The sequence below is a fragment of the Manacus candei genome, unplaced genomic scaffold, assembly GCF_025592945.1.
Source record: "Manacus candei isolate 608988 ecotype Guabito, Panama unplaced genomic scaffold, ASM2559294v1 h1tg000015l, whole genome shotgun sequence".
NCBI classification, from domain to species: domain Eukaryota; kingdom Metazoa; phylum Chordata; class Aves; order Passeriformes; family Pipridae; genus Manacus; species Manacus candei.
The window spans coordinates 24,082,943-24,107,888 of record NW_026138063.1 but is presented as its reverse complement, the minus strand read 5'-3'; the positions used below and the strand labels follow the sequence as shown (position 1 = coordinate 24,107,888).

The window sequence follows — 24,946 nt, the reverse complement described above, 5'->3', positions numbered from 1 at the left end:
AGAGACCCAGACAGAGCTCTGTACTTGGAAGTAGTATTGGTCAATCACTTTTCCAAGTGCTTACTATGAAGTATCAGTGGAAAACCTAATCAAATGAAGAAAATTGACATAATAACATCTTTTATAAGTAGTGGGTTTTTATAAGAGTTGAAAAAAAAAGACCTAAAAGGTAGATTTATATAAAATATTTTTATTCTTTTTTTAACAGAAGTACTTCAGTTTAGGGGTTACTCCAATACCAACACTGGCAGATAGGAGGAATTCCTCCCTTTCCCTTCTAGCTTTTCAATATCCCAACACTTGAATACAGGAAGTGAAAAACATGTTCTAAGCAACACCATTAAAACCTCAGTTATCAGCCCCAAAGCAATCAACAGGACAGACAGGGGTAAAGAACAGCAGAGGTTTTAATGATGTCAGATCTTCTTGTTGCCACTGCACTGGGAAACTCCCTGTGATCTTAGGTAACATTCAGTAAAGAGTAACTCCCAATACCTCCTGTCACTTGGTATCAGTGCCACACAGAGTCATGGAATATTCTTGAACAGGTTATGGAAGAGTTGAATAAAAACAGTTCATATTTTAAAAAACGTTTTGGTTCATAAGACTGTGACTGGATATTTACTGCTTTGTACATGTCCCTTTCATTTCCATTACAACCCATCCCCCAATATCTAAATGAAAAAGAAATCTTAAAGACTTATTTCTCTACTATTTGTTTCCTAGTAAGGCAGTGAAATCTTCCTTTTAAAATAAAGTACAGGGCATTTCTCATTGTGAAGTCCCCACCAAGAGGACAAGCTGCTTGTAGCCAGAGATTGGAACTTTGCCACAGAAGTGGCCTTTCTAGTCTGAGGAATCCAAAATTACTTTGTGACCTCTGTAATCCACATTTTCTATTTTTCATCATCATCAGTCTTACTAGTTACAGGACCAGGCCATCAGTGATATAATCAGAAGCAGGACTATTTCAATAAGCATCTCACTCCAAGGTGCTTTCTAGATGGAGCTGTCAAAATATTTTTCTTTTAAGGCCCAGTTGAGCACTAAGAGCAGTCATATGCACAGATCCAAAATAAGTGATTATTCCCTTTATGACTGTTATTCTTGGGTGCAAATAAATAGTGGCTTCCCAGGAAAACTGGAAGTAGTTCACATTGAGAATGATCAGTACCACGTGCATTTTGTATCGTACTGGAGAACAGGCACAGGACTCCTACAAGCACTGCAAAGGTATAGAACCTTACTGCATGTTTCTGGTTTCTTTCTGTACCAGTTGTGAGTTAGATGACTTTCTTAATAACAATTGAATAGAAGAGCATGGCCTCTGTTAACCAGAGGGAACAAAAACATCCTTCATAGCTTGCTAGATCTTATAATTTTAAAAAAAAAAAAGGATGCAGTGTGGGTTTTCAAATGCATACATTAACTATCAGAATGGACCAGCATAATTTAAAAAATAATTCTGTAACTGACATTTAATTCAAAAATATTTTCTCCTTATTCAACACCAAACAAGGCATTTTAAATGTTGTGCTGAATTTAAGAGGTTGCTTTGTTCTTGTCTTATAGCTTCTAATAAAATTTGGGGGAAAAAATAAGCACAGCTATAGTTCTAGATAGGAGAGGGCCATGTTTCACAGGAAACTTCTCTTGTTCTGAGGGTTTTGGGCACATTCTTTCCTTATCCATCCCTGGATGGAAAGGTGGTGTACAGCTGCTGCCCACCTAGTCCTGTGCTCTTCCATGTACTCCAGCAAGGCTGAAGTGGCTTGCAGCTGAACACAGAAAGGACAATCTCACCTGTGCTGGACCAGCTGTTTAAAAGAAGCTAATGGACAGTATGTAATTACTTCAATTTGTTGGCAGGAGCATTATTATGTTTTACAATAGAAAAAAGTCCTTCTACTGTAAGTCTGCTTATCCTGAACTGGAACAGTTTTGCTGGGAAGGGTAAGTCATCTCACCTGTAATTTCCAGAGTGCCAGGCAGACCACCTGAATTTAAAACCCCACAAAGTGGGAAATATCTAAGCTGGTAACTCTGTAAGGTCATGCTTTGCTCTCCAGCCCCACATGTTTGCACAGCTCTCCCACAGCAGAGGGGGATTATAAACTGTCCTTTCCTATACCTTCCCAGAACTAATCACCTTTGGTACCCACCAGAAGTGCAGGTGCAGTGACATGGGCCAGCCATGCCTGTGATGTGAGCTCAGGGACCCTGGATATTTCTCTTAATGTGCTTTCTTTAAGAGTTTGGGTTGGTGACTTGGGCCCTTGCTTGAGCTGGCTGCACGAGAGCTGCCCCATCAAACAGTGTAAACACTCCAACTGGCATCTTTCAGATTCCTCCAAAATATGACAGGATGTATAAGACAATAATTCCAGAAGAATATCCTAAGTCAGGACTATCATTAGGTTGAGTGTCTTACAGCACAGAACATTTGCCTGTATAAAAACATGGGAGGCACAAAAGTAATCCCAGTTTGGATTTCTGCACAGGGAACTATATATTTTGTACTAGAGGTACTACTTTTAGTTCTTACATTTCAACTCTTCAACCCCTTAGTGTTACAGGGAGCAGACAATAATCCTACAGAATGAGGGAAATGAGGTTTGAGCTGCCTTTTTTTTTAATTGGTATGTTCATAACACAGAACTATGGCAGCATAAAAATGAAGACATGAACACAAATGATAGAACTAGCCCAAGATAATTAATCCCTGCAAGAAGATATTTTTTTGCCTGTGCACAGAATGAAAACAAATGCAAGTGAAATATCCAGAAACCTCAAAATCAAAAGCAAAAAGGATGATCAAAGGACCAAATGGGAACTAAGGCTTAAGACCCAAGAACTCCAAAGTTTTTATTGATGTGACAATGTCTCTGAAGAAAAATAAAGTTGATGAAATTTACATGATGATAAACTTCCAAGCTTCCACAGATTTTTCATAAGCAAAAAACATTCATGAATCAGTGAACCACAGCCAGAGTAAAGCCCTACCAGTTTTGCAGACTGATTTAAACTTTGAGCAGGAAGGAAGGGAGTGTACTTTGATTCAAGTCAGATGGGCTAGGATGATCTCAGCTGCCAAATTCCATGTTCTCCTCACTTTGTAAGCTTAGGCATTTGTATTTGGATGGGCATTTAAATAGATTGCAGCTTTACACAAGCCAAACCATCAAAAGTTGGGTGATAAATGAAGACAGGAAATAGAAAAATCAAAATAATGCTGGATTTGTTACAAAATCAAGGGCAGACTCAACAAATCTGAGAAGTTTTTCCAACAATTTGAAAACCTGCAGATGGAAAGTGTCCCAAATTCAAGGCATAATTCTAAGCCTTATAACATTACCTGGAAAAATTATCTCCATTAGATGAGGTTAGGACGTATGTCTGCAATTCCCAGACTCTCAAGTTAGATCTGAGACAGGCTTGATCTTCATCAGTGGTTGAGACAGTTGAAGGAACAGGCTGTGGCTTTTCCAGTGGATTTTGAAGTTTTGTTTCTGAAATACTAAATTCCATCATGGGCTCTTTCATCTCCACCACAGGTGCAAAAAAACCAGTAATGCTAATTCCAGCAATCCAGATCCTATTTCATATGCAGAAATTAACCCAAGGGTAAGTAAAAAAAATGCATACATCATCCCATTCAATTACTCAGCAGTTTTGCAGACATACTGGAAAAAAACTAGCTTTCAATATAAAAATTGTCTATGAAACAGTCTGACTTCAATTTGTCTGCATGGATCATAACTCCACGTGTGCTGCTGGATCTGTAAAAGAGGAGAGAAAAATGAGCACTCAGTTTCAGCTGCCTTGAACTGGCAGATTGGTTTGAAAACCAGTATAAACCCCCAAGAATAGTTCTTTGCAGGGCACCAGTGCCCGAAGGACAGTTCACAGCCATGGTGGAGAGAGGTGCTTCTTTAAGGGTTAAGATAAGGCCAAGCTCACAAAACTGCAGGAACAGTGAGGGTCTTTAGCAGAACTGAACAAGTCTGTTCTCTGCCTTTCAGAATCATGTGAAGTTACACCCATTACACCACCTGATTATTTAACAGGTCCTCATCCAAGCCTGTGCACGGTACAAGTGAGGGAGGACACAACAGCAGTCCAACAGGCAGGGAGAAAGTCAAAGAAGCAGGAAAACAAAGATTACCATGTGTGTGTTGTCCTGGCATCTCAGCTGGTGTTCCTATTTCTTTTTCCTTCTGGAAAAGGCTCTGGAGCAGTTTGATTTCTTGATCATAGTCCTGCCATTCCGGAACTATACGCATGGCTGCTTGCAGCTTGGGCTCTTTGGTCATGGGGTTGTTACACTGCAAACAGAACACATGGGCTGTTCAGACACTTCAGGTGTGCAAAATGTTTCTGCACTGAACAGAGATATGCTTCCCTCTGCTGGGATTAATCTGGTGGTGGTGAACGTGTGTCTGTATTTTAGCTAGAGAACAGTGTAAAGCCTCTTTTCAAATTCATAATAATGTCACTGCTCCAGGTAAGAGAAAATACATGTTTTCAGCACTCAAGTTTTTAACTTCAGCTTCTGTAAGTCTCAATACAGGCTGAGGTAGGGAAGTGCCTCTAAAATTGGTCACTGTATTTCACTGTGATGTAAGAGTGAGGAAGCCACCCTGCACTCACCAGATCAATGGTTTTTGCTCTCTTCTTGGAGGAATCATCACACCATGTTTCACACCACAGCCACTCCTGTGGGAGGGATTTAATTGGCACCTGGTGGATCATGTTGTTTGGCAAATCCTGTCGTGCAAAACAAGAGTTAGTAGCCATTTCCACAGGGTGCAGGATGGGAGAAGCAACTCCCCTCCCAACGAGACAGTACTGAGAAGGTTAACTTTTGTAAAGAGGTTTGTTTTTTTTTTTCCCCCAGTGCAAATATAAAGTGATGAATCCACCTCTCATCCCATTCCAAACAATGTCCTTTGGAAAAAGCTTGTGTACTACAACTTCTGATCTTACTTTGTTGAAATTTAGTTATTTAGCAAACAGTACTAAAGCAGTAATATGAGTCCAGTATCAAATCTGAACTGAACCAGTTCGGAAGACTAGACTTGGCTGATTAAACCATTGTGTTATTTTTTCCATCCATCACAGTAAAAGGCTTATCTCCAGGTTATTAATCTGTGCACAGTAAAGCAGTCAGAGCTGGGCAGCTCAAGAAAGAAGTACCCAATTATGTTAGGTATTTGTTTGTATACTGGAAAATTTGATTGTTTTAAGACATTGAAGGGAAAGGTGTTGTTTGCACCCACCAGTTATATTTGATGCTATCAATACCTGCCTCATTTGAAAGCAGGGTATAACAGGACTGCCACTGGCATCTGGCTGGGATGAAAGTTTGGCCAAGAAAAGAGAGGTGCTGACCTGCCACCATACCCCAGTAAGCCAAAACCAACACAATAAAACACACCTGATCAAGGTTGGACAGACTGTTGGGATCCTGACTGAGACCCTGGTACTGTCCTCTGAGTCGATCTCCAGCTGCTATCTTTCTGAACTTCTTCAGATCCACAACATACAGAGCACTACAGGAGATGGTGCAATTAGTAATGACATTTCACTGGGGGTAACTCACTGCAGACCCCGAGACACAACATGCTAAAACAATCTCATGGTAGCAGCACATCAGATGATCTATTACAAGGCAGGAAAGCAGTTCTAACAAGGTTGTGGCACGTGCAAAAAAGAATTTTCAACAAATCTATCTTAGCTTTGCAGTCCCTTCTTCCAACATCTGTTATTAACAAAGGAAGATGTGTGTTAGTTAATGCTTCAGTTCTTCATCTGTAAAAGTTGTAGCATACAGAAAACAACTTCAGTGTCCCTAGAGCTTCCAAGGCCATGCCACCTTAAAGAGGCAACAGTAAGCAAAAAGTGGTTCATGCAGCATCACACACCTCAGCTAATTTTCTGCTAAGTCGAAGTAGCAGCAAAAACTTTCCCTCTCTTTTTTTGAAAAAAAAAAAAAAGAAAAAAAAAAAAGAAAAAAAAAAAAAGAATTCTTTGGTACCTGATGTGGTATTTTCTTCCAGCTAAATGACTTGCCCAGTATCCTGATTTCCAGAACCTGTAGCCATCCATTTCTCTTCGGCTGTCACAGAAGGGAGTGTATCCATAAGGAGCACCATCGAGATTGAAATCTCTCAATTCCTTCAGATCTGTGCGCACAATCTGAAGGGAAGGGACATTTTATTTTTATTTCTAGGAGCCCGCCATGGGTTATTTGGCAATGCTGGTCAGGATTCAATTCAAACTGAGCAAACAGCTAAAGGAAGAATTACCTCTTATATGTGGCAGTCTTTAGCATCATGTGTAGGTAGAACAAAAACACAGCACAAAAGGTGTTGTCTCCCCTGCCCTTAGGGCTGGAGCAAATAAAACAGAGCTAGAAATAATCTGATAGGGGTTGGTTTGACAGCTGAAGTGCAAAACTGTTAATATGCAGCAAGAATTCTCACTGTATGTGAACTCTACTGTGATCCTTTGTATCCTTCCCTCTTCGAAGTTTGCAGCCCCTTCAGGGATGAAGGCTTTTTAATGTCTTTTTGACACAGATGTGGCATTAACACTACTCTAAAAATACCACTCTGATGGGAAAAAATACCTTAATATCTCTTACAAACAGAGAAAAAACTGTCTAAAATAAGAACAGCATAGCTGGAAATTTATCCTAGGTGACACATCAGCATAAATTGTAATAGTTTGAGCTGGTGTGGGATCACACTGTACATATGCCAAAAACCCTAAGGCAGTTTGCACTCACATGTTGCTAATCTGTACTCCTCAGATTCATTTGTATTTTTGAGGGAGTAGTATTTTTGCAGTCCTGCCTGTGCATGTTTCCTGTGCTTTCCACCCGTTCAGGAGTGAGCACACACAAAGCCTTATGGTCTGTTTGTCCTGCAGCAGGACGTGGCCTTATGCACAAGGGATTCATCTTCTCCTCCTCTGAAAGTCACTCAGATGTGGCCAAGTTAAAAGCAGGGGCCTGGGAGGGCAGGGTGTTTGGTGACTTAGGAAAATACTATCTGTGGTAAGTGATCTGCAGGGTGGGAGAACAGACTGAAATGGAAAAATAGAAGAGTGAAATGAGAAGCTATTTGGCAAACTAGCTGGAATCACAGTGAGGGAACAAGGAATCAGACAACATAAAAGACAGGCCAACAAAACCTATCTTGGTGGGAACAGGCACAAAACCCAGCCCTCACTGAAGCATGTTATAGTTACAGAATAAACCTCCAGTCATACCTGTGAAGGGCTCAAACTTGCAAACCTTCCAACAATATGGAAATTGCATTCAAAAACATACTATTAAAAAAAAAAAAGAGAAAGAAAAAAGGAAAAGATCAAGTAATTTCAGCCTCTGTGTTACCTGATCAGCATCCACAAACAGGATTTTATCCACAGCTAATGGGAAGAGCACATCTAGAAAGAGGATCTTGTAACCCCAGATGATTCGCTGTTTCTCTGTTTGTTGGTGGAGCCAGCGTGGCCATTTATACTGGACAAGCTCATACTGGAAATTATACTTCTTGGCCATGTATGGGATGAACTCCTGCAGAGGGAGGGGAAAAAAGCAGCTTATCTCAGTTCTTTGTTCCTCTGCAGGAAAAGAAAAGCGCATCACAAGAGATAGAGTTCAGTCTAAGGCATAGAATATTAAAAAATGAAACACCACAAAGAAAATTAGTTTCATTGTTACTTCACACAAAGACAGAGCCCCAAACTGAACAATCAGTACAAACTGTAAAGCCAGCTGTCGTAAGACAACTAAATATTTTGGAATATTTCCGCATGCAATTCCTTATGAGCCGGTTTAAAAGAATGCATTACTCAAATCATAAAATTTCACAGATGGAAGAATTATTTAGGAGTATACAAAGCAGCGTAAGTGGGAGTAATAAAATGAGAGAAAAGAATTAGGAGAATTTTTTTACTGGAACAAGTTGTCCCATTGTTACATCAGCTGACATTCTCATCTGAGGCATTCCAAGGGATGCTGGTACAGCACAGCCATTGGGAAGGGAGGGAGAAGCAGGTTGTGGCATCTATTCCCCATCATTGAATAAATTTCTAATTAGTAACAAACCTTGAATGTAGGTGATAAGTAGTTCTTCAGAAACCAAAACTTTAAAGGAGTCTTGGTATGTTTCAGCACAGACAACATCATTATGCTATCAAAAAAAAAAAATAAATGAAGCAGTTACAGGAAAAGCTGCCACCCACTACAGACAAACTGTGTAACAATTACTAATTGCTGGTTTACATGATTAAACTGTTTGCAATTTTGTGTCAGGTAACTAACCTTCACACATGAAGAAAAAGTGGGTAGCTTCAACCTATTGTAAATTGCTTGATTTTATCTACAAAATTACTAACCTCCCACATCTGTATATTTTAACTTGTTAGAGAATATATGACCTGTTGCCTTTCACAATCCTTTAAGAAGTTCAGATTCTTTTTGCAAAGCAGCTATGACTGTAACTTCTTAACAATACATTAGTTATATTGTAGTGAGAAAATTCAGGACAGCAACATACCATCTATTAAACTAAGTCTATTTTGAACTTATAAATATTCTGCAGACAAAAGTTCCTATGATACAGTAGATTTTTTTTATACTCTTGCAAATGCTACCCATTTTCCTTGTGCAAAGCAGGTCACATTATCACTTGACATCCCTGGATTATAAATTCTGAACTAACCGTAGGAATCTCTCATATAGATGTCCTGAAGCCACAGAGAATATGTTTAGTACATCATCCTTATCCTGTTTCACATCTTCATTCTTTTGTCCTCCTGTGAACCCCCTGAAAGGACAAATATGGTTATATGAAGGACAAGACAGCAAGGGCCAGGTGTTCAGGAAAGGCTGCAGACCCAGGAAATGGCTGCAGCCTTGGTTTAATACAGTTGGTCTGTGGGGTTCAGTGTCATCCCCCTGCTGTCCAGGGCATCTCCCCCAGGACACAGTGCTGTGCACACAGACATGGCAGGCCCAGCAGCTCACAGATGAACACCTTTTGATTGAGAGAGTGCTGGCTGAGGTGCAGCTCCTGGGAAGGAACAATGTTATCAGGCTCCCAAGTAGCAGTGGGGGGAAGGAAGAGGAAGGGGAAAGTGCAAAGCAGGAGCCCAGGTCTCTAGAAACAAAGGAGTCCTATGAAAGATAGCCCTAAATTCAAGCAGTCTTAATAGACAGCTGTGGAATATCACAGACATAATGGCTTTGTCAAATAGCTTTACAGTTTCAAGAGACTCACAGGTTATCATTGAATTAGTTTTACCATTTGAGAGATTCCCAAAATCCAGATTCATTCTCACTGGTGCCATCACTTAGTAGATCTTCATTCATCATATCGAGCTTTTTCTGAACCTGTAGGGCAAACATGGCTTTAGTGAGTGGATCCATATATTGGGCAAATGTTATCCTGACACTGGTTCTGTTTGTACCTGTTTGAATTATGGCCCATGAGCTGACAGGTAACCTAAAAGCTATCTGTGAAAACAGCTTAGTAATGAACTGACATTTTCCAAAGGGATTCCACAGCTGCTTTTAGACACCAAAGGCATGTTAGTCTGAATGGTTAAAATGCTTTCCTAAGAGGTGTTCAGTGAGCAACCTTGATGATTGAGGCTGGCAAAGGAAAACCCTCAAAGAAACCAACACACACACCTCAAAGAAAAAAAAGAAAACAAAGAAAAAAAAAGACTTCAAAGCAGATACACAGGCAGTGAATCAGGAGAACATTCCAGAATTACTCAGGCACAAGCAAATGCTGTCAGGAAGAGTGAACTGGCAGTGTTATAGCCATCACTTATCTATCAGTTGTCCTCCTTAAACTTCTCAGCTTTGTCATTACCTGGCTGGCAACCCTAAGAGGCAGTAGATAAGTAATTTAACATTTTTATCTTTTTAAAAATGTATTCTCACCCACTCTGTGTCAGACTGATAGAAAATGTATTGCCAGACAAATAAAATTTATCTGTAACAAATAAAATACTGGCTCAATGGACACACAGACACAAAGATGTCACGTAAAACTGCTTTTTCCTGAAGTCAGAAGCACAACTAAGTCAGGAAAACATGAGTATAATTGTTTCTCAGGGACATACAAAAGGAACAGCACTCACAAGTCATTCTCTCCTGTATCAAAAGCCCAAATCAATCTACAGATAACGCTCTCTATCACTGATACCATAACGTGAGCTTTGTGTGGACTGACTCAAGTGTGGGCTTGTGGCAAGGGAGATCAGGCTTCAATCAGTTTCTTCCCTGCTGGTGGTCAAAGAGTCTTTTTTAAGAGCAACTCTAGTTTTTAAACTCACCTTCACTTTAATAATTTTGCTCTTGAAGTTATTGAGAACGATAATAACTTCGCTAGCCTCAGGCGGAGAGTCTGTGCCATCGTGGCTGAAAAGACAGAAAAACAGTAAAACACTCACCTTTACTACAAAGCTTTTATTTCTTCTGCACATTTTTCTACACCTATTAAGCCCTAGCACTGTGAAACAGGTTTGAGATATGTGACAAAGTAACAAGTACACGTATTTCAACACACTTACTGGGTTTTTTAATTAATTGCATCTTGCATAACTTGTGTTCAGTATGAATAATTTGCTGTTTAATTTGCTGTTCAAGTCACTACACTTTGGCAAGGGAACTGTTAGATTCACGTATTACAATGCCTACCTACTTGAGAAGTTTCACAGGAAAAAGACTGAAGTATTTCTTATACTGTCCTACCTGTAGATCCTGTAAATATCTTCAGATCTGCCCTTTCTCAGTCTTAGAGTCCATGCACCAGGATTGGCTTTTAACTGGAAGTAACCCTGGAAAGTGAAAAGAATATTTGTTAGTTTCCAGAAAATGCAAATGCAGAAAAATTTAAGTCATGTATTTTTACTCACTGTTTTATACCTGAAAAGTTATTTGCAAGCCAGCTGATTAACATAACCTTAAGGCTTTAAAACCCAGAGGACAGGGAAAAAAACCAAAAAATTTGATACAAAATTCAAAACAGGAGTATGTAGAGGTGTAGCATTATCTGTTAGATGAGAGAAAATCTTTCAGAGTATTCTGATGGGAACAGTGCAATCCCAAAGTCTTTTTCTGCAAAAGCTTGCCTTCATGAAGGAGTGAGGGAATTTCAAAACACTGTAGTTGGTAACTACACAGCAGTACACAACAAAATCTAAAGGAATTCTGAAGCTGAACAGACTGGTATTTTATCTACAGCAGGAAACAGTAACATAATTAATATGTTACAAAATACCTCTTCTACAGAACTTAAAAAATTACAACGTGAAATTCAAATATTGTATTCTAGTTGAAGCTTCAGATTCCAGATCTGAATATTTTTCTATGGTTTAGATCATTACACCTATAGAAGATATCAACAGCTTCAGTGGCCCATCCAGTTTTGTACTGTGGCCCCAAATGCTTGCACTTCCCATGTAAGCCAGTCTACTATAAAAACGAAATTAAAAAATATTTCAAAAAAAGGCACAGGGCATGTTCCTGGTCTCTTGATGCCCCTGCACAGTACAGACACTGAGCTGAGGAAGAGAACTCCCAGATACAGCATTGTACCCTGTGGTACACACATTCTGGTTTAGCTAATTAGAAAAAGGACACCTGTGAGCCATGAAGCTTTACTTCCCAACATACACACACACAGTGTGTTCACATGTAAAGTAAGGGACACATTCCTTTCTACAGGCAGAAATACTACATCATTCTAGGATACACTCTGGCTAAGAAAAGGCACAGACAAAGAGAAAATGAGGGTAAGAATTTAAAAATAAGTATTTAGCATCAGTGAATATTTTTTTCTATGTTTTTTCTTTAATACCTTTAAAGATTAAAAGGCAATTTACTCCAGTTTTTCAGTAACATTACATCTCATGAAAACATTCCAAAGACTTACTTCCTTAGCCATAATATCAGTCCATTACCTCTCCCACGGCCCAGTGTGGAGACTGAGAACAGACTGAGCCCTTATGCTGTGACCTTACAAAGGCAGCTGCAGGGACCAATCATATGCTTGGATTTCCAGCACCTTTTCCTGACTAAAATAAGCAATTCCCATTCTTTCACACTTCCTTTGCTTTCTACAATGTTGGCTATACTTGCTGACTCTCTCTGTTTGTTCCACAGATCTCCTGAAGAAATGGGTCCCAAAAGAAGACAGCCATCCACCTGAGGCTCACAGTACCAGAGCAGATGGCCTAAGGGGTACCACATCTAGGAAAAACAGCTGTCTGACCTTCCCTGGAAAGAGGCTGCTTAGCAATACTGGCAGCATTTTAAGGCATTCCAGAGGACCCTTCTCAGCCAGCTGAAGGGAAAAGAGCACATCCTGAAGAAGGTCAGAGACAGTACAAACACTGTGAGGTTTCAGCCAGTGTTAGAAGCAATGTGGTTCTGATGTACTTGGAGGCAGCTGTGGAGTGCAAGCAACAACCCATACCCACAACCCACACCCCAGAAAATCCTCAGGGGTTTGTGCAAGTGGCTGTGCTGACTGGAGCACCAGTGAGCTGTTGCCCACTCCAGTGGAACACTTACCAAGTTGGCCATAACGATGGTATCAACGATGACAGGGCTGGTTGAAGTCCCCAGTGTAAACTGGAGTCCTCGAGGGGGCTGCCCAGTAGTAATGTCATAGCAGTGGCCTTCCAGCAGCAGGTACTCCAGTTCATATTCTGCAGCTACAACACTATCCACCTGGAAGGAACAGATATTGCTGGCTGCAGCACTAGCTCTGAAGTGCCAAGTTTTAGTCCTTTAGTCATAATTTTACCAGAGTAATTTTATCATTAAACAAATATCTAGAAAGCCTCCAAGATCTCAGCTCCTTCTAGCGACAAATTTCACACAAATACTGTTAAGAGTGGCCCTGACCAAATGAATTTGAATCTCAACTGGTAATATGCTAGGATAAGAAAAGGGAAGGATTGTTGCTCTACTCCACAATTTTATTTTTTTTTAACATTTACCAGAGAATGTACTCTGGCATTTCATAAAAGGTATATGATGGGCTCCAGAACTTTGACTGTAAATCTGTTTAAAACTGGTCTCACCTAATACTAACCATCAGAAATAAGCATTTTGTTTTGCTTTGTGTTACTCATACAGTGTGTAAGGTACTGTCAAGAAACATCACTTTCTTTTTCTCTACACAAAACTAAAGTGCCAAGAAAAGAAGAATTAAAAAAACACCCCCCACAAACCCAAAAAACTTGGGTCCCTACCAGGCTAAATTCAGATGTAGCCTGAGGACAGTACATAAGCAGAATATTAGAATATTAGCATCTTCTCTCATGCACATCCAAAAGGACAGTTTAATTGCTACAGCACCAACAGACTGGATATTGGGAGCTGGAAATGGTGCACCTGCAAAAGTAAAGCTGCTGTTTATTTGGAAGCTCAGGATGGCACCTTGAATGCCTGAAGCATTTTATCTCCCCCTCTCTCAGGCTTTCAATTAATCTAAGGGGTGGGCTTGAGAATCAGAGGCTTGAAATGTGTAGCAATATCAGTGGTTCATTAACAGCTTTACAGTTAAGAGATGAAAAGCAAAAAAAGTCCTAAACCCAGACATACCAAACCAAAACACAAACCACACAACAACACACCCAGTTTCCTAGATTTCTGAATAGCTAGTACAGGATTAGCAATATCAGAATATACCGCAATAATGCATCATATTCCCAAACAATATCAGAGAGATGCAAAAGTAAGAGGAGACTAACAATAAACATTCAGTGAGAAAGGAGCCCATGTTTGTAATGATCACAAGGCTGTACAGACTGCTGCTTTTCCAGAGGCCTATTTATAAGGGGTTTGACAGTCTCATTACACATGCAACAGACAGGTTTTTCCTTATTTATCCCCATGTATGCAGGGCAGCACTGCCCAGATCCAGAGTTTAACAGTGTGCTTCAAGGCCTGTTCAAACAGCAGTGAGCCCCTGAACCTACAGCAGCTGAGCAGATTTCTGCTGCATGGTTTTACTCTTGTATTGATACTGCATGTCCTTTTGTGGCCACAGGAATGTCTGCCAGAAACAAAAGCTGGGAAAATGAACAGGTGCCTGAAACCAGCTTGGTGGCTTCTTGGAGCAAGGCAAAGGTCCTGCTTCAAGCCTACAGTATTTCTGAACCTCTGGTTCAGGCATCCACATGCAATTGAGAACAGCAATCTTGCTCTTGGGGAGCTCAGGTTTCCCTGCATCCCTCTTAGAATTTAGAGGTCTGCAAATATCCACAGTTCTATGTTTATTGGCATTTAAAAATTCTACATTTCTTTCCCATAACAAAAATAAGCCCTGGAAAAACACCACCATTTAAATGCAGTAGTAGGAAAATACTGGTTTCTCTTACCTCCTCTAAGTAAATATTGTCAAGGTCATAGGGGGTTCTGACAGACTCCACCATCCAGCTCTCGGGGGTATTTAGGTTCAGAGTGAACAGTGGAGACTGGGGCATATCCAAAAACTTGGCAATTGGTCCTGGAGCAAAGTTATTCTCTGCTGTGAAGGAAATCTCTGGCTCCAAAACGTAGCGATAAAAGCTGAAATTTTGGAAAGAAAATGTTAGATATTTTTCTGCCAAACTTGGCTATTATTTCACTCTCACTGAGCTTGCAGATGGCATCAGCTTTCCCTGGCCTCCAATGTCTCCAAGGCTTTGTCCAAAGCAACATAGGTTGTGTTGACCTTAGAACAGGTCAGAATTTCCATCTTGAAGGACCAAACAAGAACATGCAAGATTCAATTATTAAGATTAGTAAGTTATTTAATTTTTTATATATATGAATAAAGGCACCCAACTTGTAAACCAGCAGAACTACCTCGTGCTGTCCACAAATTCCCAGATTCTCTGTGGGAAATTATGCTATTATATAAATGATCTCAAAGCACTTATTGAGACTTCCTATAGGACATTTGACCATTTCTCCTGTGCTTGCACATTCCAACAGGTTTTACTCCTCTCTCTCTTTAACCCTGGCATGGAATTGCTTACCTTTTCAGTGGCATGTCAGAAAGTTTGGACTGGCAGTTCATAAACACTCTCAGGTTCATATTTATCAACTGGTTCAAAACCTAAAGTAATGAGAAAGAGACATCCCTTAAAATGCTAATGAGGAGAGTTGACCAGTGCTTTTTTAAACAGGACCTCAGGGAGGCATGTTACCTGCTCGTTCCCAATCCTCCCTTCTCATGATTTGCTTTACCACACTCAACTTTTAATTGGTGGTTTTAAGAAGAGTTACCTGCTCCTCCCATTGCAGACATTCTTTATGGCATGCTGAGACTTTCTTCCTCAAGAACAGAGTCATTGCAAACTAAACTGTTCAAATAGTGAAGCTAAAAGCTCTCAAGACAATACCTGAGCACAGTTTTGTTAGTGTGTAGTCTAGCCTAACTAGTTTTTCCACCAATAAATGTATTGTGCAACTCAACTCTTAGAAGGCCACTGGTCACCACCCATTTAAGGAGGAAGATGAACATTTCAAAATGACAGAACTGAGACAAACTTTTGAAGTGCATCACGACACTGCCCACATACCAAAAGTAACGGAGCAAGTCTTTGAGCATCTCTGGTCACAGGATCAACAATAGCCACAACATCAAAGTATGTCTCCCCCTCTTTTGGTCTCAGTTTAACTGCACTAAACAGAAGAAAACACAATTCTGAAGTTTCAAACATACAGATAAACATATGAAGAACACTACTATCCATCTCTTTCTGAACTCAAATTGCTTCTTAAATGCTGTGCACCTTCTGAAACTAGACAGAGGAAAAAATAGGTATATACATATATGTGTATAGAGATAGGTAGGCAGATAAAATTAATTTCTGGAATCTTTTCTTCCTGAAAACTCTTGGGGACTTTCCTATTGCTACTTAGAGTTTTTTTAAGAATGAAATGCAATATAAAACAATGAGAAAATTGAAAGACACAGAAAAGCATATTGTTCAGGAAATGCCCGAAATTCTATACCTGTACTGTTCTTCAAAAAAATGATACTCAATCCTTGCCTCTCCTTTAGGCTGAGCAGAAAGAAGAGCATCCACTTTCATTACCAAGTCACTTGCCCTGAAAAGAAGGAAAAGAAAGGTTTGCAGATATTAAAAAAATGCCTGTACCTATCACATTTCTGCCAGTCAGCAGCAAAAGAGAAGGCAGATGAAATTCAGATACACAAACACTTTTACTACCTCTCTACACAAGCTCTGAAGAATTAAAGATATTTAAGGGTTAATCCACCAGTAATTTAAACAGGTTGCAGCCTTATTACTGAGGGTGCCAAAGGGTTTAACTCTAACAAATACAGAAGAGCTGTATTTTTAGGGGTATTTTAGCATTTTAGGGGTCAACTATCTTACAGGCACTGCATTCCTGAACTGCACCAACCTCTCAAACCCTTGTTCCACAGTGATCTTCCCAATTTACATTGCAACTCTAAGCAGTAGGAAGCAACTCTGTATGTGGAGAAACTTTTGAGAGAGAGGGGTCCTATCATAAAAGATAATTCTTTTGACAACTTCTCCCTTTTTATTATTCCCATCAATTTTCAGTCTCGTATTTTAAGAATATATTCCATCTTGAAGATGTAAAACCTCTTGAAAGTTCAATGAAAATTGATTTGTGCATCGTGCTTTTGCCAAGAAGCAATACTGTAACTTAAAGGTCTGTCAGCTTTTCCTGAGTTAAGTCAGTCTCACAGACTTACAGCTGTTCAAACCCACAAGCCTGGTGAAATCTGCCAAGTTCTACAGTGTTTTTCCAATGCAGTAGATAATTTCAAAAGCTTTTGAAAAACTTTTGCAGCATTCAAACCTACAAAAAACCCCAAACCCACTGTTCTGTCCAAAAGTAGCCTGTATTCAAACTACTTCCAACATAGCAATGGATGCAAAAGTGTTTGGAATGCTGTTAAAACCTGTTCTCCTAGGATTCAGAATAACACAAGACTTCTGCAGAACAGACCTCATGCTTAAAATAATTGACCACCAGCCTTTAACAATCAAGCAGCACCATAGAAAACTGTGATGCTTAATATGGGAGAAATTATCTCCACAGCTCTGAGCTCCAACACATGAACCAGGGGACTCCTGTTCTTCTGAACTCCAAGATGACTTTCTTTTGATTAGTTCACCTCTATGCTTTGTGCAATAACTATCTAGAGCTATGACTTCCATTTTCTCATCTCTGCTTCTTTTCCTAGTGTTTCTCTCTAAAAAGTTAAAAACAGTTTACATGATTCCATAGTACTGACAGGGAAATATATTACTACAATAACTTTTATGTTTATAAGCCAAGAAGCACTTCACTAAACCACAAACAAATTCAGAAAGTGTACTCCAGTGTCTCATTTGCTTCCCTTCTTTCTGCTTTTAAATCTACTGTAGTAACTTTACCCATGAGTTATTAAGCACTGACATATTAGAGGCACTTGATTTAAAACAGTGTGTCAGGTAAGATTTAGCCAGGGGAAAAACCCAGTAGTAGTCTGAAGGCCTTAGGATTAACGAGAAGTTAGGTTTCTCTGTCCTTTGGAGGAGCCAAAAGGTAAAGTGCAGAAAGCATTTTGAAGAATAAATGCAGTTTATACCACTTCATAACTCTTCTCCCAGCAGCAAACAACTAAACCTTGAATGGAACTTCATCCAGCTGAGCACAGCAGTCAATTTAGCCAGCCCCTGCACAAAGCATCACTACCCTCAGGATTTTTTCAGTCCACCTGTCTCCCTCCTTGCCCCTAATCCAAGAATCCACCTCCTGAACTCCTCAGGTAACACTGCAGGCTGTTGCTGCCCTTGCTGCTGTGATCCAGGGACTAGCTCAGCAAGTACCAAAGCTTTTACAGTTTCATGTTCATTTCAGCAGTTCCACAGTAAATTCCAACAGACTCAGGCACTTTCCCAGTTTCTTGCTGCTCGTCAGTGAGGCTCCAGTCAACACAATTCCTGCAATCTCCAGTCCAAGGCAATGGACCAGCCATGGCAGGTTGTACTACACACAGATGATGCCTCAAGAATGATGAGCTGTGAGCACAGTAGTGCAGTCAGGGTGTCAGAACTGCCTCCTGAATCTGGGGGATAGTCACAGCTCCATACCTCCAGGAGATGGTGAACTACACAAAAGTCACTAAAAAGCAGTTTAAACCAAATAATTTACACTTTTTTCCCTCCTCCCTTGCCCTCTGAAGAGCTGAGCCTTGACCACAGGAACACAAGTGTAGCACCCACCCAGAGTGTACTCGACAAAGCTTTCTCCAGGCTGCAGACAGTCATGTTATCAGCCCCAGCACCTTTTTATAAGCCTCCTCATGTTTACTTACAGATCTTCTTCAAATCCCAGTTGCTGAATCTGAGATTTGATTTTCTGGCCCGATGTCTTCAGTATGATATTTTCAAGGAGATGAAAATCGTCCTGATTGAACATCTCACCATCCTCTAATGGGCCAATAATCTACCAAAAAAAAAAAAAAAAGTAGAATCACCATTATTAGGTAAAGGCTACATTGAAACAAAATTCAAAGATGAATTTAAATAAATACTCCAGCCTAATCTCAGTGGGAACCAACTGTTCAGGCTAGTATTAATGTCAATGGCAGCAGAGTTTAACAGGTAAATCTAGCTATTTAGAGCCAGGAGTCCCAAACTAAGGCATAAAATGCATAATAAATTATATATGCAATACTACATCTGGAAGGGGCCAATTCCAGTAGTCTAGCAAGACTCCAGCAAATCTCTCTCCTCAAGCCTTCAGAAGCCTAAAAGCTACCTAGAAAACTCTTGCTGTTTTGCTAGTGAGAGAAATAGAATACCAAACTCACCACCTGAGACCTTTAACCCACTGAAGTATACAGTAACCACTTGGACCAGCATGGTTTTTTCCTAACTAGGAAGCAGATGACAAAAGAAAACACAATGCTGTACATAGTTGGGTTTCATTATTTGCAGTGAAATACTATTGTAATATCATTTATCTAATCTAAGATAAACTATCATAAAAAGAGCTGGTGGCAGAGATCAAGGCACCATGGTCAGGGTCAGATACAGCAGCATTTTGTCCAGTGAACTGAAGCAGCACAATCTTTTGAATTTACCAGCCTTTTCCACCCCTGGCCTCAATTCACTGCCAGCATGAAAGGAACTCTGTTATTGAGAGATCTGAATTTGTACCAAACATCAACAACTAACTGCACACAGCACAAAGAGAAAGTCACACAGGTCTGAATAAATCCTAAAGGCTGCTGAGACTCGAAAAAGGCTGAGACTCCTGTGTCTGGTCCCTAGACTCTGCTGCTTCTCTCCCACATGTTCAATCTCTCTTTTACTGTCTGCTGATTGATCTCACCCGTCCATTGCTGATCACAGCCCTCTGCCCCTTCTTCAGCTTTAGAACATCTCTGCAATACATTGCATGGGACAGAATAAAATCCACCTTGGGAGATTCAAAGGCTTCTTTGAAAATATTGGTATCCATACCCTGAAAGATAAGAATAATTGACATTGAAATAGGAGGAAATGCTGACTTCAGTACACTTTTTAAAATGCACCTTTTTGTTTATACTCAAGAACATCTTCATATTCTGCTAAAATTGATTCCTGCCCCCCTTTTCTTTGTGGTCTTAAGCCTAGTTTTTGCCTGTCACCTTCAAACATTATCCCAACTTCTGCTGTGAAGGGTCACAGCTACTTAGACCACTTCCATTATTCTTAAGTGACTCTTGTCTAAAGTTTTTAAACATACTTAGAGAAATGTAATTTTTTCCTCAGCTTTTTAAAAAAAAAAAAATCCCTCTCTTAACCACTCAAGAAAAAACTGACTCACTTTAACGGATCCCTGAAGTCACATTTATTCTGACTTTTCAAAGTTACATAGCTTTGATGTGTGTGAGGATTTACTTTATGTTTCAATGGGCTGTTATATTTAGGTAAGTTTAGTTATCAGAGATTAAAAACACCAAGGCAGCAAACCCAGCAGTGTTACTCTCCATTGTTACTGCACCTTCTGCATATGAATATACTACACTAAAAAACTCACTGTAGGAGCAAGCAAAACACCTTATCCTTGCAAATGCCAACAGACATGCTTACCCCAACAGCAAATTCCAAGATGTCAGCTCCTGCCTCCAGTGCCTTTACAGTTTCTTCTTTTGCCATCTTGGTGATGAAGTTCTTGGCATTATTTGATGTTTGTGTCTGCAGAGCTGCCCATATGGCTTTAGCAACAACTGTATTCTGGCTGTTGGGATCTTCACTGGGATTATTAATCATGCTAATTCGAACATTATTGCTGGATTTCTGTGTTTAACAAAACAAGCATTGGGAAGGTTTTAGATTGCAGGTGGGGTTTAAATGAGAAGAATGCAGCTATTGTAATAACACTATAGCAAAAGCCTTGCATTTCTTAACAAGAAAATCAGCTTCTAAATTGGGTAAGTAACAGCACAAGGTTAAAACTATGAACTAATTTAACATCAAGTATTTAGCTTATGAATAGGCACCAGTGTGACAGGAATCTTCTAGATAATCCTGTGCTACATAGGAGATCTAGGACCACCACTCAGAGTCTGGCAAACCAGTGATTTAGCAGTTAGCTGTGTGCTTTTATGACTCAGTTATCTTCTCAAAAGAAATGAGACAGAGCAGAGAGCAATGCTTATGCTCATTTCCAAACCAAAACACAGACATTTCATTCAACACCATGGGCTTAAAAGAACATCTTTATTGTATTAGCATAGTGTCAAGAGGGAATTCTGTCCTAACACAAGATCAGCGATGTTTCAGCCCCTACAAAAAAGATGAGGCTGAAAACTGGAGACCCAGCAGAGAAAACCAGATTCCCCAGGTCATACCATGGGAAGAAGCACAACTTGTGTTTTTGAAGATACTACCAAGTGCTTTGTTAGCACTGCTAACCCATTCCAATGAAAACATTACCTACCTGATGTTTAATGGCATCATACAACAATTGCCTCCCTGAAGGTTTGTCAAAATCACCAACAATCCAAAAAGTAACTGGTCTAACAAAGGAATCATCTGCAATTACAGAAAAAAAAATGGTAGGAGAAATTGGAGGGTGGAGGGAAGGAAAGCTTCTGTTTTTCATCATTTGGAGGTAAACTATGATGCACATGCAAAGAATTCAAAAAGAGTAAAATTCCATAGAAAAGTTATGGATGAAGCTAAGCTATGAAGCCTGGCAAGACAAGAGTAATAGTACTGATATATTAGTTTTCATTAGATCATTCGAAAAACCCACACGAGTCAGCATGCATCACTCTTCCTAAGCTGGATTCTTTTAGTGGTTTTGTTTGTTTGCTGCCTTTTTAATTATAAATTATAAAGAAACCTATAAATAACTTGCAGATTCCAACTAGGGTACAGACCTACCACATCTTTGCACTGAAGATGTTAGTTTAAAAATCAGTTTTGTATAGAGACAAAAGTGCTGGAGCAAACATGCATTTCAAAAGCAGCTTGCTTCATTCCCTGATGGTTCTAAAGCCAGAGTTAAAAAGGAAGCAAAAATTCCCAGAACAACATATGAAATGCCAAAGGGTGAGTTACCATAGATCTCCTTGGAAGACATTCCTGGTCAAAAAGCAGAAAGGAAAGAGGGAAAGGAGAGAGACATTAATAATTTTATAATAATCTCTATGTGTATCAAGAAGCTGCAGTACTGTACTGGGCATAGATGAATCACTGCAGTTCAAATCCAACAAGCAACAAGTTTGTGCTGATTTTACTAGAATAAAGCTTTGACTTTTTCTTCCCCTCAGATAGATGGATGCTATATTTTCATGCTACAGCATTAGTTATACTACATATTACCAGTTTCATATGGTTGGGTGAGGGTATCATTCTGAAGACCATTTTGAAACACTGCCATACCATCGTGACTTGGATGTGACCCTTTATCTTCCCTGTTTAAAAATCAGCATGGCAGTGCTTTATCAGAGCTGGTGCTGAGCCAGCAATACTTATAACTTCCCTATTATTTTAGAAAATAAATGTGCTACAGCATTACTGTAATCAGGTAGTAGCTATTAAATATCCTAAGTGATAGAAAAGGCAGTGACCCAAAAATGTCAAGCCATGAAATTGCAAATTAATGTACTTTCAAATGAGCATGCAGAGGTGTAGGTCTAATTAATGCTCTACAAAGGCAAAACAAGAAACTTGTTCAGATCCAAGTGACTGAACATGAACCAAGGGCAAACACGAGACAGAAAGAACAATGGGAACATTTCAGGTAGTGCACACAGGTGACAGTGGCTGGAGATAGTACAGGGGAAACCTGAGAGAGTCAGGAACAACAGGAATTGAGTCAAATGACAGCAGCTTATTTCTGTTACCTAACTGAAATGGATATAGGAAAGGCCTGATGATGTCTGAGTAAGCCTGATTAGGCTCTGTATCATATCTGTGCATGCATTTCCTACACTGAAAGGTACAGCTGAGTGTTAACACTGATGGGGGACTTTATGTGTAACTGTGACAATACTGTCTTGAAAAAGCAGTTCATACACTGGGGCAATAAAAACAGCACCGAACACATTAGGTGCTGTCCTATATAATGGGCAGTAACAATTACCTTCTGAATCCATGTAACTTTTAGGAATTTTGAATTATGAGACAGAGAGCTAGAACCCCTTTTATATTTTTCTAGTCATTGTCACTGCAGGATCAGAGCTGACACTGCTGCATTTCTGCAGGTACAGCGAGAGCAGGTTGGGTGGGACTTCATTTTTCAGTAAAAAGTTGGGCTGGGTTTAAAGAGGGGAACATTCTTGTTCCATGCAGATGTCATGTCTTATAAAAGAAATAAAATCTTTCTTTTTAACATTTAGATTGCACCACTACCCACAGGCCTGACCAAGGCTCCGAGCGTGTGTTGAGAACTGTACAGATGCTTAGAAACACACATAAGATTTGGGTTCATAATCCACTGCAGATGTTACCTTTCTTTGTTAAGTAGGTCATGCTGTTTGCAACAGCAGCTGTCTTATCTTTAGACTCCAACATGGTAAATCGAGCAAAGTCATCCACAAAAAAGTTATCTGAGGAAGAGAACAAGTATAAGATGCCAAAGCAACTAGTCCACTTAAAATGAAAGAAAAATCACTACTATTACCAGAACATTAAGAACACATCCCTTTTCACTCCTTGTAATACTGCTTTTTATGTCTATTAATACACAGGCTGAGAAATGTATTTTGTTGTCTCACAAGTTACTTTAACAACTGCATTGCACATTGGATAGGCAGAAGTCAGTCAAAAGAATTGTCCAAGTCTCACTTAGTTGATGCTAATATATGTAAATAATATATACTTAAAAATCCCCTGTGTTACTATTTTTTCAAGCAACTCAAAAAAGGCAGTTGTACTGTCATTAAAATGTCACTGCACTGGCTGTTCAAACATCTAGCCATGGAAAGTTCTGCTAAATCTGAAGTAATTCCAGAAATGACTGTTAACCCCTGCTCAAAAGAAGGTCAGAACTAAGAAACAAGCTGCTGTATAAAACAGAATGCATCATAAAACATTGTGCATTATGCAGTCATATAAAACATGCATTATACGACTGTTCTTGGCTTTTCCCAGCACTACTAATTTCTCAAGTTCATGAGTCATATTCCCCCAAAGGTTTGTATAAAATCAAAACAAATTCCTATTTTGAAAAGATGTAAACATTAATGTTGCTGTTGTACATAACATCTCCCCTGAACCACAGCTGGAGCATCACTTGGGGTGGTGTTAGTGATTTGCCACTAGAGCTTTCCATTGAGACAGCAAAAGTCTTTGACTCAGATACTTCAGGTTTAATGCAATTAAAAGCATCTCTTACTCATTCCTGTCAGATCTAGGTACTCTCTGTCAGATGTTAGGATTCTTGAGTTAATTCTTGGAACAACATTAGGCTGGTTCATGATATACTCAACCACATCTTGGTCATTAGATAGTTCACCCTGAAGGAAAGATGAAAGAAGCAAGATTCATTACTTCACATATATAATTGCCTTAGATAACTTAAAAAAAAAAAGCAGAAAGCAATGATGCAAGTTAAGTTTTCTTGTATATTATGTATTTAGGGACTTGTGAATCAGTTTTTCCAAATCGAATTTCTCTCTAAAGCCACAGCTGAACTCAGCACCTACCAGGTACACAGCTCGCTGGAAGATGCTGGTGGTTTCCAGGATTTTGTGCATTGTCATGGTTTCCAGGTCATCAGGATCCAGCTGATCTTTTTGAAAAGGCATTCCATTGAACAGCACAACAGGGAGAGGGCCTACACCTGTTTGCTCATAGTAACCTCTTGCTGCCTAAAGACAGGAAAAGAAACAGCTTTACCATGTCAGCCCACTGCCATGATGGTTCCTAACGAGCCACACAAGATCCACCAGTCTGTTCTACACACACCAAGAGATCCTTACAGCTTCTGTATGATATAGAGAACATTAATTTTACACAGTGCATAAGACTCTGTATTTTACATGCACGAGGTGTCCTTGACTTTCAAAGCAAAAAAAGTTACTTCATAACACAGAAATAAATGCAAAATACTCCCCAAGTTCATATTGTGAATTAATTCCAATGAGCACTTTCTGGTAATAGCAGAAAATGCACAACAGGAAATCTGACTTTGCCTGTGGAAGCAAATGCAATGCAAGCAGTGACAGCTGTAACACAAGACAGGGTAGAGAATTTTCTTATTTTTCTTAAGAATGGGTTTCTCAAACCTGTGAGAAAACATTTACTTGTGGAGCAGAGGGTTATTATGTCAAGACAAATTTCACCATTTCACAGTAACTATTGCAAAAGTCACTGTCACTGACACTCTGTTAGGGACAGAAGTCAATCAGGTTCTACTGATTAAAGGTTCTGGTTG

At 39.6% G+C, this 24,946-nt stretch overlaps 1 protein-coding gene across 6 annotated transcripts in view; it reads right to left on the bottom strand.

The window, feature by feature from the left end:
• Window positions 1-2,840: 2,840 nt before the first annotated feature.
• UGGT1 (UDP-glucose glycoprotein glucosyltransferase 1) overlaps window positions 2,841-24,946 on the bottom strand; it is a 40,688-nt gene continuing 18,582 nt past the window's right edge. For 5 of the 6 annotated variants that reach the window (XM_051781234.1, XM_051781232.1, XM_051781236.1 and 2 more), the window contains 24 exons: window positions 24,216-24,380; window positions 23,906-24,026; window positions 23,019-23,117; window positions 21,625-21,648; window positions 20,999-21,093; window positions 20,149-20,355; window positions 19,406-19,537; window positions 18,384-18,514; window positions 16,040-16,135; window positions 15,604-15,706; window positions 15,058-15,137; window positions 14,416-14,605; window positions 12,599-12,757; window positions 10,775-10,860; window positions 10,357-10,441; window positions 9,315-9,403; window positions 8,733-8,837; window positions 8,117-8,201; window positions 7,400-7,582; window positions 6,038-6,198; window positions 5,438-5,552; window positions 4,651-4,767; window positions 4,166-4,325; window positions 2,841-3,779 (listed from right to left, as the gene is read on the bottom strand). In XM_051781234.1, the coding sequence (XP_051637194.1) occupies window positions 3,754-3,779; window positions 4,166-4,325; window positions 4,651-4,767; window positions 5,438-5,552; window positions 6,038-6,198; window positions 7,400-7,582; window positions 8,117-8,201; window positions 8,733-8,837; window positions 9,315-9,403; window positions 10,357-10,441; window positions 10,775-10,860; window positions 12,599-12,757; window positions 14,416-14,605; window positions 15,058-15,137; window positions 15,604-15,706; window positions 16,040-16,135; window positions 18,384-18,514; window positions 19,406-19,537; window positions 20,149-20,355; window positions 20,999-21,093; window positions 21,625-21,648; window positions 23,019-23,117; window positions 23,906-24,026; window positions 24,216-24,380 (2,814 nt within the window). In that variant the 3' untranslated portion in view covers window positions 2,841-3,753. The remainder of the gene's footprint in view (window positions 3,780-4,165; window positions 4,326-4,650; window positions 4,768-5,437; window positions 5,553-6,037; window positions 6,199-7,399; window positions 7,583-8,116; window positions 8,202-8,732; window positions 8,838-9,314; window positions 9,404-10,356; window positions 10,442-10,774; window positions 10,861-12,598; window positions 12,758-14,415; window positions 14,606-15,057; window positions 15,138-15,603; window positions 15,707-16,039; window positions 16,136-18,383; window positions 18,515-19,405; window positions 19,538-20,148; window positions 20,356-20,998; window positions 21,094-21,624; window positions 21,649-23,018; window positions 23,118-23,905; window positions 24,027-24,215; window positions 24,381-24,946) is intronic. The other variant, XM_051781233.1, reaches the window with a different exon arrangement.